General features: G+C 51.0%; 1 protein-coding gene across 17 annotated transcripts in view; it reads right to left on the bottom strand.

Annotated features, from left to right (window-relative positions):
- Nucleotides 1–14334, bottom strand: part of huwe1 (HECT, UBA and WWE domain containing E3 ubiquitin protein ligase 1) — a 50726-nt gene that overhangs the window by 23477 nt on the left and 12915 nt on the right. For 14 of the 17 annotated variants that reach the window (XM_062540403.1, XM_062540402.1, XM_062540419.1 and 11 more), the window contains exons 23-49: nt 14236–14293; nt 13867–14043; nt 13260–13505; nt 12864–12997; nt 12550–12665; nt 11985–12167; nt 11555–11771; nt 11044–11166; nt 10467–10704; nt 9892–10233; nt 9613–9735; nt 9346–9441; nt 8686–8955; nt 8194–8346; nt 7556–7683; nt 7290–7371; nt 6984–7160; nt 5773–5929; nt 5074–5504; nt 4608–4803; nt 4053–4220; nt 3696–3844; nt 3535–3601; nt 3040–3263; nt 2336–2547; nt 1306–1488; nt 711–883 (exon numbers count right to left, since the gene is read on the bottom strand). In XM_062540403.1, the coding sequence (XP_062396387.1) occupies nt 711–883; nt 1306–1488; nt 2336–2547; nt 3040–3263; nt 3535–3601; nt 3696–3844; nt 4053–4220; nt 4608–4803; nt 5074–5504; nt 5773–5929; nt 6984–7160; nt 7290–7371; nt 7556–7683; nt 8194–8346; nt 8686–8955; nt 9346–9441; nt 9613–9735; nt 9892–10233; nt 10467–10704; nt 11044–11166; nt 11555–11771; nt 11985–12167; nt 12550–12665; nt 12864–12997; nt 13260–13505; nt 13867–14043; nt 14236–14293 (4823 nt within the window). The remainder of the gene's footprint in view (nt 1–710; nt 884–1305; nt 1489–2335; nt 2548–3039; nt 3264–3534; nt 3602–3695; nt 3845–4052; nt 4221–4607; nt 4804–5073; nt 5505–5772; nt 5930–6983; nt 7161–7289; nt 7372–7555; nt 7684–8193; nt 8347–8685; nt 8956–9345; nt 9442–9612; nt 9736–9891; nt 10234–10466; nt 10705–11043; nt 11167–11554; nt 11772–11984; nt 12168–12549; nt 12666–12863; nt 12998–13259; nt 13506–13866; nt 14044–14235; nt 14294–14334) is intronic. The other 3 variants (XM_062540407.1, XM_062540405.1, XM_062540418.1) reach the window with 3 other exon arrangements.

Genomic DNA, 14334 nt, shown 5'->3' with positions numbered 1-14334 from the left:
TTTGAAAAGGCAGCACAATACAGCATTTTTACAGCCTTCTACATGGCAACAACATTGTGACTTTAACTCCAGCTTGATATTGCAAACCCAACAGTAAAGGATGAAAACTGGGCCACATAGATTTAATTTCTACTGCTGCAGATGGAGGCATTAGTTCAAAGATGTCTGTTGCCTGGTAACCACTTGCACAGTACAGCTCGCCAAATAGCCAAAGTGTATTCCCAGAGTAATTTCTTCCAGCCCAAGTGACCCAGCAAGGTTTCATCTCCAACCAAAATTGCTTTTTAAAAAAAAAAAAAAAAAAAAAAAAAAACACATTATTTTGGATTTTGAGAGCAAGCCACTCTCGAAGAGCCACAGAAATAACACTGCCTTTGCATTCATTGCGTCAGGACCGTTTTGTGTTGACTTATTGTGTACATCTGGCCATCTCTCTCTCGCTCTCTTTGGCTTTCTTTTTAATCAGTGTTGTTCAGAGGGCCATACAAGTTCCAAACAGTTAATCTTTTGTTGAGTATCTGTTTGAACATCTTATTAAATCCATGTGATGAATGGATACACGTGAATTCATGTGCTTCCCTACATGTTCCATATAAATGGGCTGTACATATTCAAATAGAGGGGCCTACCCAAGAAGGGGGGGATTATTTGCACTTGATTTCACTGGATGTTGTTTGTTTGCTTTTTGCTGGTTGTACTGCTGCTAGTACCTTGGTCTTGGGTGTTGCTGTTGCTATCTCTGGTGGTGCCGACAGTATCGTGCTCCGTCTTGTTCTTGCTGGAGCCTCCTTTGCCCCCAAACAGGCTGCTGGGCTGGTTGACGATACGGGACAGCGTCTCCAAGGGCTTCAGGGCGGCATTCACTGTGTTTGCCATGTTAGGACTGATGCACACAAAAGACAATCATCGTGGGAGTCCATATAAACAAAGCTGCAGCCTGATAAATATTCTAGAAATGGGTCTGCACAACAGCGTTGAGCAAAATACACATCACTATGCTTCCACATTATGGTCAAGAATATGGCTCTGGTGATTTATTTTACATTAGCAAGATTCAAAACACTTAATTGAATACTTTTTTTGATACATACAAATATCCCACAAATCCAAAATCCTTCTGAATCTGAGTAGCTTTTTCTTTTTAAAGTAAAATTTCACAAACTCCTTCTATAAGGTTTTCAATATTACAACAGTGAATGTAACAGTCTTTCAGAGATCTTTTATTCCAGTGTCAAAATCTTGTTCATTTTTAATCCAGTGTGTGTGTGTGTGTGTGTGTGTGTGTGTGTGTGTGTGTGTGTATACCTGGAGAGGTCGAGACTGTGCGGCACGCGGGCGAGGTCGTTGACGAGGCCCTTCTTGAGGAAGAGGCGGATGATGTTGTTCATGCCGTTGTGCTGAGTCTTGGTGGTGGCCGTGCTGTAGAAGCTGGAGGTGGACGGGCACGACTCCATGATGGTGCTGATGATGCACATCACCGCCTGCAGGCTGGAGGGGGAGGAGGAAGCCAACACCGGTCACTCACAGAGCACAGGGCACATCAGCTCATTTAGACACATCCTCAAAAGCACCTCAGCAGACCCTGAGATAGCCTGCGTTGCATATTTAGATGCCCATGCAATGTCACAAAAATGTGAACACAATAAAAGGGACAGAAAGCAGCACATAGCAGCATAATGCTGAACTCTCCAAGAAAAGATAATAAGGCGTTATTGTGCTGTAAACTGCACCAATCAAAATAGCGATGGTTAGAGAATGTTCAATATTACAAATAAGGAATGCATGCCTTCGCCACAAAAATAGGTTATGCGGGGCTGTATAATATCACCTATTGTTATATCTGCTAAATAAAAATATTTGTATAATATTCATGTAATTATGTAATAATATTCATCATAAATAATCGGTGGATATTCAATTTTCACCTTCCATTCATTCAAACACTACAAACAAGAAGAACTGGAATGTTGGCCTGCCTGAAAAGTGACAGTCTATCTAACAATGGCATTATTAATAGGTCATTATGTAGGCAATGACAGCATGTCATTCCAGTCAATTGTTATACTAATTCACAACCTTTCTCGTGTCAATCTGTGTGAGTCATCTGCCCAACCCTGTTATCCTCCTGTGTGTGTATGTGTGTGTGTGTGTGTGTGCGCGTGTGTGCCTGTTCATACATGCCTGCCTGAATGTGTGTGTGTGCATACATGCCTGCCTGAGTGTGTGTGTGTGTGTGTGTGTGTGTGTGTGTGTGTGAGGTCTGCCGGTCATCCCTTGCCGACCAGACAGCAGCTGCAAGTGGCGAGCGTGGCAGGCGGAGCGTTGAGTGACTCACCGGGCATGTTTCTCCGTGCCCTCTGCCATGGCCAGAGCCCGGCTCAGGGCAGCCTTCACCTCGTTGACCAGCGCCACCTGAGCGTCGGTGCCCGTGCCGGCGGCCGCCAGGCTGGCCAGGAAGAGGCGGGCCAGCGCGGGCGTGTCCTTGTCCTCCGAGTTCTGCGTGTGCGGCAGCAGGTGGTCCAGGACGAAGGCCAGCACGCTGCAGTCCTGCACATCACCAGGGACACAAGAGAGACGCTCAGACCACCGACACAGAGCGGACACAGAGCGGACACAGAGCGGACACACAGCGGACACGTCTCCTCACAGAGGAACAAGGTCAAGGCACAGCGTGCCACACACCTGCTGGACCGTCAGCAATTAACCTGGGATTAACCTCAACCTGTCAATACACATTTTAAATCACCTTCGCAAATGACTCCACTTTACAATGCCTGAAAAAATGATTGACTTCATAAAATAAATGCATGGTTGACTGGCAAATTGATGTTCAACCACATATGGCTCTTTCTCGATACTAAAGCCATATGACACAAGCAGTAGCTGGGTTGGTTACGGATATTGCCACGCCTTCAGCACAGCCGCTAGCCGTGGTGATATCCTTTGCCAACCTGAGTTTCATTCTGTGTGGTTTTGCTTCGGTGTTGGTTGGCAGTGACCACAGGAGAAGTGGTGTGCTGACCGCAGGGGGAAACTGACCTCTTTAATGAGCTCGGACTGGCCAGCGGTGTAGCTGTAGGAGGCGATGAGGGTGGCGATGCCCACGTAGGAGCGCACCAGCTCGGCCAGCAGGCGCAGGATGGTGGAGGTGGGCATGAGCGGCTTGCTGGCCTTGGCCTTGGCAGCGCGGCTCTCCTCGGAGGCGGCGCTCTTGTCGCCCTCCTGGTCCTTCTTCTCCTCGCGCATCTCCTCCGGCGTGGACGCTACAGGGTGCAAATGCATGGTGGTGAGGAGCAAGGGTAAACACAGAGGACTTATGCACATGTCTGTTTGCGGATAGTGTGTGTGTGTGTGTGGTGGAGGCTGGAGGGGACAGACAAATGGTGGTAAACAAAGAGTGCATGGAAGAGGATTATGCAAGTCTGAGGCTTGATAAGTGTCGGTGTGTGTGTGTGTGTGTGTGTGTGTGTGTGTCTACCAGGGCTGGTGAGTGTGTATTAGTGTGCTTGAGTGTGTGTGTGTTCAGGGAGTTACCTTCTCCTTGTGGAGTGCCAGACTGGGAGGATTCTGCCACGGCTCCATCTGCAGCAAACACCTGAGTCTGGAACAGCAGAGCAGAGCAGTGGTGTGATTCAGACCTTTTTCAAAGACAGAGACAGACACACACACACACGCAGAAGTGATGAAACACTCACGTTGATGTGGAAGGCCGATTGAGAGTCGAAGTCGCTGCCCTGGCGCGTGAGCCTGTACTGCTGGTACACGTCGTCTCCAACATCCTGCAGCATCTGGCACAGGTCTGCAGCTCCAGACACAGGTGCAGCACGCTCCTCTCCTCTCTCCGCTGCACACGAGCAAAGACCGGGAGAGAGAGAGAGGGAGAGAGAAAGAGAAAGAGAAAATATAGACAAAATGAGCGAGACAAAAAGGGAAAAAAGGTTGAAAGAAGACAGTTGAAACTGCTGTGCGTGAAACATGCAAGGCAGCAGACTGACAGCATATGGACCGGAGCAGTAAGCTGATTCTGCTGGCTGGCTCTGGTTCAGGCTTACCCTCTTCAGGGGCGTGGTAGGCTGCAAGGGCGTTGAGCATGTCGTAGATGACCTCTTTGATGGTGTCAGGAATGGAGGGTAAGGGAGACAGCTTCAGGGGGGTCGTCTTCACCAGCTGCACTGCATTGGGCCCTTTGATCCTCAGGTTCTCAAACTCGTCATCTGATGCTAGACGGAAGAGCCATCATGATTATAGTGATCACAGGAGTATGAAGTACAAACAAGAGGAGCCATTCTACAAATGATAGCGCACAACAGCATCTCCACTGTGTGCATTCATAGCTTTGTCTCAGCTACTACAATACCATTAATGATGGAATCTGGGAAAACTCCTCCGTTTCAACCCTCTCTGGTCAAATTTCACCAACTTAAAATTCTGATATCATCCTAACAACATCCTGGAGACCATCCTAGCAGCAACCTGGTTGTTGCAAGAATGGTACCAGAATTTTAAGTTGCTGAAAGGTAACCATGTGATGGGTTTTCCCAGACCCCATTACATATTTGCATGCGTGATGCACGAAAGATCCTCTGTGGTGATGTACGACCACTCACCTGTACCGGCACCCCTCGGGGCGGGCAGAGCGATGCGCACACAGCTATTGGCCGTGTCTGTGAAGCACTCGGGGTTGCGGCAGGCGGCCGGTCCCAGCACCCGCAGGATGTAGTTGATCTCCCGTGAGCCCAGGCTGCCGGACACCACGCCTGAGGTGGTGCTCCCAGCCCCGCTGGTCACAGCAGAGCGCACCACCTGAGAGAGAGAGAGAGAGAGAGAGAGAGAGAGAGAGAGAGAGAGAGAGACAGAGAGAGAGCACAAAAGGCAGACATGGTGAGCGACAACAGAGAAAAGAAACAAAAGGAAGACAGAATGATGGCGAGACAGGAAAAAAGAGAAAAGGATGGGAGAGAGAATGTGAGAAGAAAAGGGAAATTAATTGACATTAATTAACATTATACACTCATTCAAACACGCGTAGACAAACTGGACATAAACAGCAGAACACTGAATGGGTCAGGGCACCTTCTCCATGGTGTGTCGGAGCGTGGCGGGGTCCTCGATGATGTGGCGGAAGAGCAGCGTGACGAGCGGCGTGAAGCCGTTGAAGCCCGAGCCCTGAGTCAGGCCCAGGATCATGCGCGTGCTCTTGAGCTCGGCGAACATCATGGCGTACTGGTGGGCGCGCGTCAGCCGCAGGCAGAGCCGCAGCGTGGCGTGCAGCGTGTCCGGGTCCACCGGCACGCTGATCATGCTGACGCAGGCGCGGATCAGCACCGTGGTCATCTCCTCCGTCAGGCCCTGCACCACGATGGCGCCCGACTCGGACGCCGCCGCCGTCGCCGTGGACGAGGAGTCCTGGGCGGACGCAGCCGTCGCCGTGGATGTCGCGGACGATTCCTTCTGCTCCGTCTCCTCTTTGGGTGGGGCCATCTCCACGGCGGTGGACGCAGATTCTAAGAGATGGGAGAGAATTTTCAATCAGCACACATATGTGGCGGACAGAAATCAGAAATCCAACGCAAAACTCAATGCTCCGATATACTAGGAAATGTGGGGCTGGCCTGTGTCTCTGCCTCTGCATTTGTGAACCCTGATGCAACTTACTAAGCATGAAAAACTGATAGGCTGGACAAAAATGTGCTTCGCCTTGATGACTTTGCTGGTGCTCACACTTGTTCTATCTATATATCCAAAGCAGCGGAGAGGGATGCAATGCTTTACCTGCATCAGCCTGGGCGTCCTCGGTCTTGGCACGCTCGCGCTCTGCCTCCTCCCGGTCCGCGTCGGTGGCGCTGCCAGCTTTGGAGGGCTTGGGGGCACGTGGCATTCTCTGCAAAGTCAGCATCACCGGCCGACGGTTCCCTGTCTCCTCATTCACCTGCACAAACACACACACACACACACACACACACACACGCGCACACGGTCAGAGCTATGCTGGAGTTGATGGATGGTGAGCATAGAGAAAGCCAGAAGGACACAGAGGAGAAGAATCTGCATAGAGATGAGAAGCACTCTTACAGTGACGCGCTTCATTACCAGAGTGATGGAGCTAAATGTTTAGACTTTTATTTTCAATTACAAAAAAAAACAACTTTTCCTGCATGCATTATTCAAAAGGTTACGCTGTCTGGCCTGCCTATTCAAAATATGAAAGTCAATATAGCTGTGAAGGGTTGCCATACTCAATGCTTTGACATTTGAGCAACACTAAATTATGCATCGCTCTGTAGCAAAGGTAAATTCACTGTGGCAACAATGTGGCAGAATAACAACCATCGAAACAAGATGGAGACTTAGTTTGGGTTCAGCTTACTGCTGTGGAAATGGGATTTTATTGAGCAATAAAACATAAAACAACAACTCAATGTTAGATCTCAAATTCAATTCTCTTTCGCCCTATAGATTCCGTAGCATGACGTATACACTCAACTCATCTTCTCAGTTTTAGACCCTTAGTCCTGTGGTGACGTAATGACTCATCTACAGTGTACGCCGTCTGAATATTAAAAGGTAGCTATTTACAAATTACACTGGAGTAAATCTCATTGTAACAAAGAATAAAGGAATATCTTTATTAACCTGTATTTAGCTAAGAAAAATGCCTCTGGAATGAGTAATTCTTCAAAGAGGCATTGTGTTGTGTGTAAAGCTTAGATTTTTTTTAAATCATGCACAAGTAAGACAGAGGCATTGTTCATTCCCATGCATTACTCTTGCTGATAAAACTGGAAGGCCACATCAACCGCCTGCCATAAAGACCATTTATAACGTGGCAAATCTAGCATTGTAAAAACATCTCTAGTTTGAGAGGGACAGGATTCAGGAATACGCTACTAAAGACAGGCCCATCTTCTACTTCCACATGACCCCATGCATCATGTGAGTAAGTAATCATGCGAGTAAGACCGGGGCGGGACAATCAGCCATACCTGCACCATGGTGTTGAACTGCACGGTGTATCGTCGCCGGCCGGCAGTGAAGCGCACGCTGGTCTCCCCGGCGCGCCAGGCCGAGTCGATGGTGCTGTTGTTGCTGGCGCTGTAGCTGCACCAGCGGCCTGAGCGGTCATCAAACCAGCGCCAGTTGTTGCCATTGGGCTGCAAATACTGCACATGGGGGAAACAGACACACTACTTACACCACAGGCTTCAAAACTGATCCGTTTAATCAAAGTTCCTTAGATTACTTGTCGTAGTGCAATCATTTCTGCACTGTGGGAGAGAGAGACTACCCACCTTGTTCATTTGAGCTCTCCGTTTTGAGGAAACAGCCATTTTCTCATAGAAGTCAATGAGCAGGAGCACAGGGGTGATCCACCTACACACACACACACACACACACACAGAGAGAGAACAGCAGAAGGTCAACTCCTCCACTAATGTGAGAGTGACTGAACGGTGCATGATGTGTGCAGTGGGAGCGCGTGCTGTGACAGAGGCAGTAATGGGAGGCTGAGCACACTGCTCAGGTGCGTGTGTGTGTGTGCATGCGTCTGACTCACTTTGGAGTCTGGATGTCCTTCTGCTCTTTGGCCGCCTGCAGGCAGGGCTGCACCACCTCCAGCAGCTTAATGAGCACAGCCAGCACCCCGCTGTTCTCCACCACCCGCGCACATGACAGCTTCAGCTCCTACACACAAACAAAAACACACACACACACACACACACACACACACACACACACACACACACACACACACACACACACACACACACACACACACAAACACACACACACACACACACACACACACACACACACACACACACACACACACACACACACACACACACACACACACACACACACACACACACACACACACACACACAGAGAGAGAGAGAGAGAGAGAGAGAGAGAGATAGAGAGACAGAGAGAGAGAGAGAGAGAGAGAAGGACAAATTAGAGAGGTGTATGGTTTGCAAATCAATATGAATGAGGAGAATACTACACGTTATAAAACAGTTGTGCAAGTCTGGGGGTGAATGTGATACCGTTAAAAGTGGAACATCAGCAATCAGCAGGCTTTACTATACGCATGATTTCTGAGCGCAATGGAACGTGATACATGTATCTACACAGCAAGCATAGGGCCACAGCACAGATCATGTTTTCGCTGCACAGCAGATAGTTTCTCACCTCAAAGAGCAGTGTGAGCAGCAGGATGCGCGTGGCCAGGTTGGAGGCCTGAGGCAGGGTGGCCATCTGCCGGGTCCACTCGGACACGGTCTTCGTGTCGCTGGTGGTGAGCGGCACTGCAGCCTTGATCAGAACATCAGCAGCCTCCCACACCTGTCCACACACACACACACACACACACACACACATACACAAAAATCGAGTCAATTGGGCAGCTCGTTCTGCACACTTTGAAGAAGCATGTCTTTCTCGTGCAGTCTTAATTCTAAAGATGTACAAACCAGCCATTCCAATTTACCACAGGCAAAAGTATCTTTTCTGCAAGATTACACTTTAACTGCAGCTACTTTACAGTCACTCAGCTGGAGAAACAGAGAGGAACAGATGGACCCATTCTGGCCTCAGCCTCGCTACTTTTCTCCAACCTCCAAATCTACGACGTGGGACGTGGGATGTGGGATGCGGTGTAGCGTACAGCCAGGGGTCACTGACCTGGTTGACGACCTGCCGGAGGATGAGGTCGCGGTACTCGGGCCCGCTGCGCTTGATGGCGGTCATGAGCAGGTCGCACAGGCGGTACACGGTGTCGGGCAGCTCGTCCAGCAGGTGGAAGCAGCCGGGCAGCATGGTGTCGGTGAAGGCGTGCAGCTCGGTGCTGTCGATGGGCTCGGCCTCCAGGATGCGCTCCAGGCAGCGCGCCTCCTCCTCCTCGGCCCGCTCCCGCGCCCGCCGCTCCTCCTCCTCGCGCCGACGCGCCGCCTCCTGCGGGAGAGATGGAGGGAACGAGACGGAACAGATGGAGGAGGGGAAAAAAATAGGAGGTGGAGAATTTAGGCTTGTACTGTCGGATCCACTCAGAATGTACTGATAAAATAGTGACACAACGCAAAACATGATAGTTGCATGATGCATTTTTATGCAAGTATGACAAAGAAGCACAATATGATGCAATGGGGGGGATGTGAATATGGGACAAGTGATGTTTAATAAGTGAAAAAAAAAAAAGAATGAAATAAAATAATAATTATAATTAAAAAAAACCCTGGGCTAAAAATAGCAAGCTGTCAAAGCATGTCAGCTGTTAAGGTATGCGTGTGCGTGTATGCGTGCAAGCGCTTGGGTGTGTGTGTGGGAGAGGAAATGAGTGCCCACCTCGGGGGAGTCAGAGCGCTGATCCATGCTGACCTCCTGTCCCAGAGACATGGCTATGGCTCTCATCATCTGATCCTCTTCAGACATGGCAAACTCCTATGAAAACACGGCACACAGTAACTACACTGTACAGGCCATGAGGGAGACTATGTGCGTGTGTGTACTTCCATGGGTGTTGTCCAAGCATGTGCTTGAGAGCGTGCAGGTGTGTAGGTGTGTGTGTGTGTGTGTGTGTGTGTGTATGTGTGTGTGCGTGAGTGCCCTTACCCTGACGGCGGCGCTGAGCAGGGGTGGAGGGTGAGTGAGTAGGTACTCGGTGGCCTGCTCCATGGTGCTGGTGTTGAGCAGAGCCTCCATGGCGTGCTCTCTGGAGAAGCCCATATCCATCAGCTACACCGCACCAGGGAGAGAAGAAATACGAAAGGGATGAAATATTTAAAAAGCTTATAAGAAATATTACATTAAAAAGGCAAAAAGGAAAAAAGGGTGAGGAGCTATTCTATCCCAGGGGAGAGAGGCAATCGTGCAAAGACTGCGATATTTTACCTGTGTGAGCTGAGCTTGGTTGACCTGCGGCTCTCTCCGCGGCGTGGAGCTGTTGGCCTCGTCGGCCGCTCCCGGAGCCGGCGCGGCGGTGGGTGCCGGGGCACTGCCCTCTACGGCGGGCACTCCTCCAGCGCTCGGGGCTGCGGGGCCCGCGGTCCCGGCGGAGGGGGTCTCCTCCTCGGGGCGCACGGTGCCCTCGCGCTCCTTGGCCAGCCGCTCCTGGATGACGGGCTCGCCGCGCAGGATGTGACACAGGATGGCCAGCATGGACTCGGCCATGCGGCCGCCGTACACCTTCAGCGGCTTGCGGTTCCACAGGCTGCGGATGCAGTTGAAGGCCGCCTAGGAGACAGAAAAAAAACACCAAAGGACATTTTAGAAAAAAAGAAACACAAAACAAAACACTCATCTGATCTGAACCGTGCTCCGTCGGAGGATCTGAGAGAAAGTGGGATAGAGCATTAAACTACATACTGGAATATTGGACATAATGCTCTACTCCACTTACTCTCAGATCACCACACTGAAAGGCTGACATTTGATGACCGACGGCGTTCAGGCAGAGACCAACTCACCTTCTGGGTGACAATAAGGAAGCGCAGGGCGCTGAACTGGGGCGCGGTAGCGGTGGCTCCGGGCACCTTGGCGGGCAAGGAGTGGGGCGAGTCCAGCACGGTGCTGGGGTTCACCATCTTCTCTACCAGCATGAGCCAGGCGTCCAGGAACTCTCCCGTGCCGTCGGGCAGGTCAGTATGCTCCAGCCCCTCGGACACGGGCACCTTCCCTCCCATGGACAGGGCCCAGTTAAACGTCCTACAGGTCAAGAGACACACACATTACTCTCAGATAACACCACTGATGATGACACCATTTTGATTTGCCTGCAAAGGTAGCTTGTTTCTACAGTAATTTCCTGTGCATTCGCCACATTGTGTACCAGCCGCAGGACGGTGTTTTATGCAAGTTTAAAGAAACTAAACCATTTTAACACCATATATTGACCTCTGTGTATTAAATCTCACAGCTGACGAAATGTAGCAAAATCAAATGTATAAGCTGCAGCTAACAGTTGGGAAATGACAGTAACGGTCATCCAGGGTTTAAGGGGTGTCGGGGTTTTAAGAAGAGAGTATGGTGTTCCCCTGCACTCACTCGAACAGGGCGTCATGGCCGCCGGAGCAGAAGAACTTCTGCAGCATGAGGTGGTACGGGTACTTCCTCTCATCAAACAACATGGGGGACGTGAAGCCCACCGAGCAGATGAAGAACGTCAGCCTGCGAGGGGAAGAGGGAGGAGACCATGTCAAAGGCAAATAGTGTCTGACAATGAGGCTTGTGTATGTCTATTTGTACCAATTGAAAATTTTATGATTATACTTTTGTTGTGGGTAATAAGACAACGGTGGTTAATGTTGCGTCCATAATGTAAAATGTATGACTATAGTTTTGTTGTGGATTTTAAGGGACCTGTGCTTAATTACACTTAGAAACGTAATGTTGCGTCCATGCTGTGGTCATCAGTATTGTCAATATGCTTCTCGGAGGACCTTCGCTGAACTCTAAGAGATGCTGACTGGGGCAAGCCACTGGAGCCAAAAGCTAAAGCCAGCACAGGAGCTCTGAGGGGCCAGGGGAAATGAGAGAAGGACGCCGGCCGTCGTACCTGAAGCGTGGCGTGGGCGTGTAGGGCGGCGGCTGCCAGCTCAGGCCCTTGGTGAGGAGCTTGGTGAGGGAGGAGGCGGTGGCGCGGGCGGCCGGCGTGGGGGCCGTGCCCGTGCTGGTGGTGTGGTGCGAGCGGCGCTGGCGCACCGGCGAGCCCACGCACAGCTTGACCAGCAGCCCGAACAGCTCCGCCAGAGCCCGGCCTAGCCGCGAGGACGCTGCAGGAGGAGGAACAGCAAAGGAATTCACACCCAGGGCCAGAAAGGGCTGGGCTCAACTTGAGCAACCATTATAACCCCATTTATCTGAAATAATCTAGTGCTTAAATTAAACATGCTGGCAAGTCAAATACAAACATCATTCCAGTCCTAAGAGTAAAACGGTAATCTGACTCTCGTAAGTGTCAATGCTAGAGGTACGCTGCCACTGACCTGAGAGCAGAGGTTTGATCTGCTTGATGCGTGTGGCCATGGCTGGGGTGAGCTTGGACTTGGCCTTGGGGTCAGTCGCAGTGGGCTCATCCGTCTCCATAGGGGCCAGGGTGTCTCCGTCCAGACCCATACCCTCCAGCAGGCCTTGGGCTGAGGGGTCCACTCCCAGTGCATCTGCCTCTGCTGGAGCAAACATCACCCAGTTCAGCAACTCAATTTTACACACTGTTCCTACACCACACATGATTTTTTTCTATTTATTTTTAAAGACCAGCTGTCTTTCACAACTAAATGTGCTCTAAAAATGGCACAGCATCTATACTCCAATATTTGTGAGGCAACAATGTGCTTTTATGGTTGCATTTTGGACCTCGTCACTACTGAGCGTTCCTTCTATTGCACACTAACGTGAAAAGATGGAGGCGCTCTCTCCAAGCTGCTATGCTGGACGCCTTGCATAATTAACCAGTGACAAGAGTAGGCGTGCGTGAGGAGACGGCCGTGCTTGCACTCTCCTAATTAGCGCTCAATTAAGAGCTCGATTCGACAGTCCGGATCTCCTTACCGGTTCTCCTGCTAGAGGATGCAGCGCTGCTGCTGCTGCCGCTGCCTGATGGCTTCTCCTCCTTGGGGACCAGTTTCTGCATGTCAGCCTGGCCGAACTCACAACCAGGGGGCAGGCTGCAGTGAGGGGGGGGTGGGGGGGGTCGGCAGGGTGGAGAAGAAGAAAAGAAAGAAAAGAAAGAGAGATATACAGAGGGAGAATAGAACGGATTAGCACCACTGGTCGGGGGCGAGAGGTTAAACACAAGGCTGATTGTGTGGCCGGGCGGGCGGGCTATATATAGGCGCGGCGGTGAGAGGCGAACGCTCGCTGACCTGTTGGGCGTGCAGAGGGACAGCAGCACGGTGCTCTCCCACACCAGCGAGCAGTACAGCTGACTCAGTTTGTTCAGCACACTCAGGCCAAGCTGGGAGCCCCACTGATTCACCGAGATGGCCCTGATCTCGCTCTGAGAGAGAGAGAGAGAAAAACGGAGGGAGGGAGGGACAGAGAGACATGGAGGGAGGGAGAGGCAGAGGAGGATAGAGCAAGTGAGAGAGACAGAAAGGAATGTACATCAGCATTCTTCGCAGTGCTTCTGCCCACATAACCAAACACAGCACAGAGACAGGACAGAACGGCACCGATTCCTATAGACCGGACCTGACCACATTCCTTGCAAGCTTTTCTGTACACATAACCCCCTCTGGTCCCCCCGTCCCGTGACTCACCTGTCCAACGCGACAGGTGTGGACGAACATGAGGATGTAGGCGTGGGCGGCGGTGAGCGCGTGCAGGAGCGGCGTGGCGCGGGCCGAGAGCGTGGCGTCGGTCACGTGGCCGGCGTTGGCCAGCTCGCGCAGCAGCACTGAGCCGCCGGGCACCTCGATGGGCCGGTGCAGCGGCTCCAGCGCCGTCAGGATGCTGTCCAGCTGGCACAGGCCCTCCTGCAGCACCTTGGGCTCATGGGACAGAGTCTGCAGAGAAAAGGAGGGGGGGGGTTAGTTCCACACAGGCCAGAGAGGCACTTAAGCACGCGGAGGATGCAGAAAACTTGGCCTCACATAATCACTTGTTTGTTGCGCAGAACTGTTCGGACATTATCAGTGAGCCCGAGTTGACTACTGCTGCTGGCTGAAACACTGCTAGTCCAGCATCTCTGCTAGGCTACATTTCCAAATCTCTGACTCATTTGTCAGGCACTTAATCAGTGGAAATGGCCGATACAGAGCTAACAGGCCCGACGTGGTCTGGTAATGATTTGTCCTTCCCTGACTCCCTAGATAAATAAACGGTGATTGTGCACTTTGTGTCCCTAGTCGATTAAGGTGGACTCACAAGTATGGACTTGCAGACCCCCGCCACAGCCTGACACGCAGGGGACGTGGGGAAGTCGATCGGTAGGTTCGGCAGGCCAAGGATCGAGACCAGGGGCAGCAGGCCCTTCTGGTTCACAAACTCCTGGCAGTGGTCATCGGTTGTGTTGTTGCTAAGGATGGACTCCACAAACTTCATCTGAAGAACAGAGGAAAGCAAAACAAAAAAAAAGAGACAGACAGAGTGACCAGACAAACACAAAGAAAGAAAGAGACAGAGACAGAGACAGTTAACAGAACAGTTAATCCTGGGGTATAGGCTTTTTTGGAGGTGTTTCCATTTGGCATGTATGGAGAATCAATATGTCAGAAGTGTTGGCTAGACACTCACCACATTCAGAATATAATCCATGAGGGGAATGGGGATTCTCTCCTCGGTACCAACCACTCTGTGAAAGCAACATAAAAACACACGGTCAACACTTTCCAC

Source organism: Sardina pilchardus, chromosome 7, assembly GCF_963854185.1.
Source record: "Sardina pilchardus chromosome 7, fSarPil1.1, whole genome shotgun sequence".
NCBI classification, from domain to species: Eukaryota; Metazoa; Chordata; class Actinopteri; order Clupeiformes; family Clupeidae; genus Sardina; species Sardina pilchardus.
Note: the sequence above shows the minus strand (reverse complement) of the source record. Positions and strands in the feature narration are given on the sequence as shown.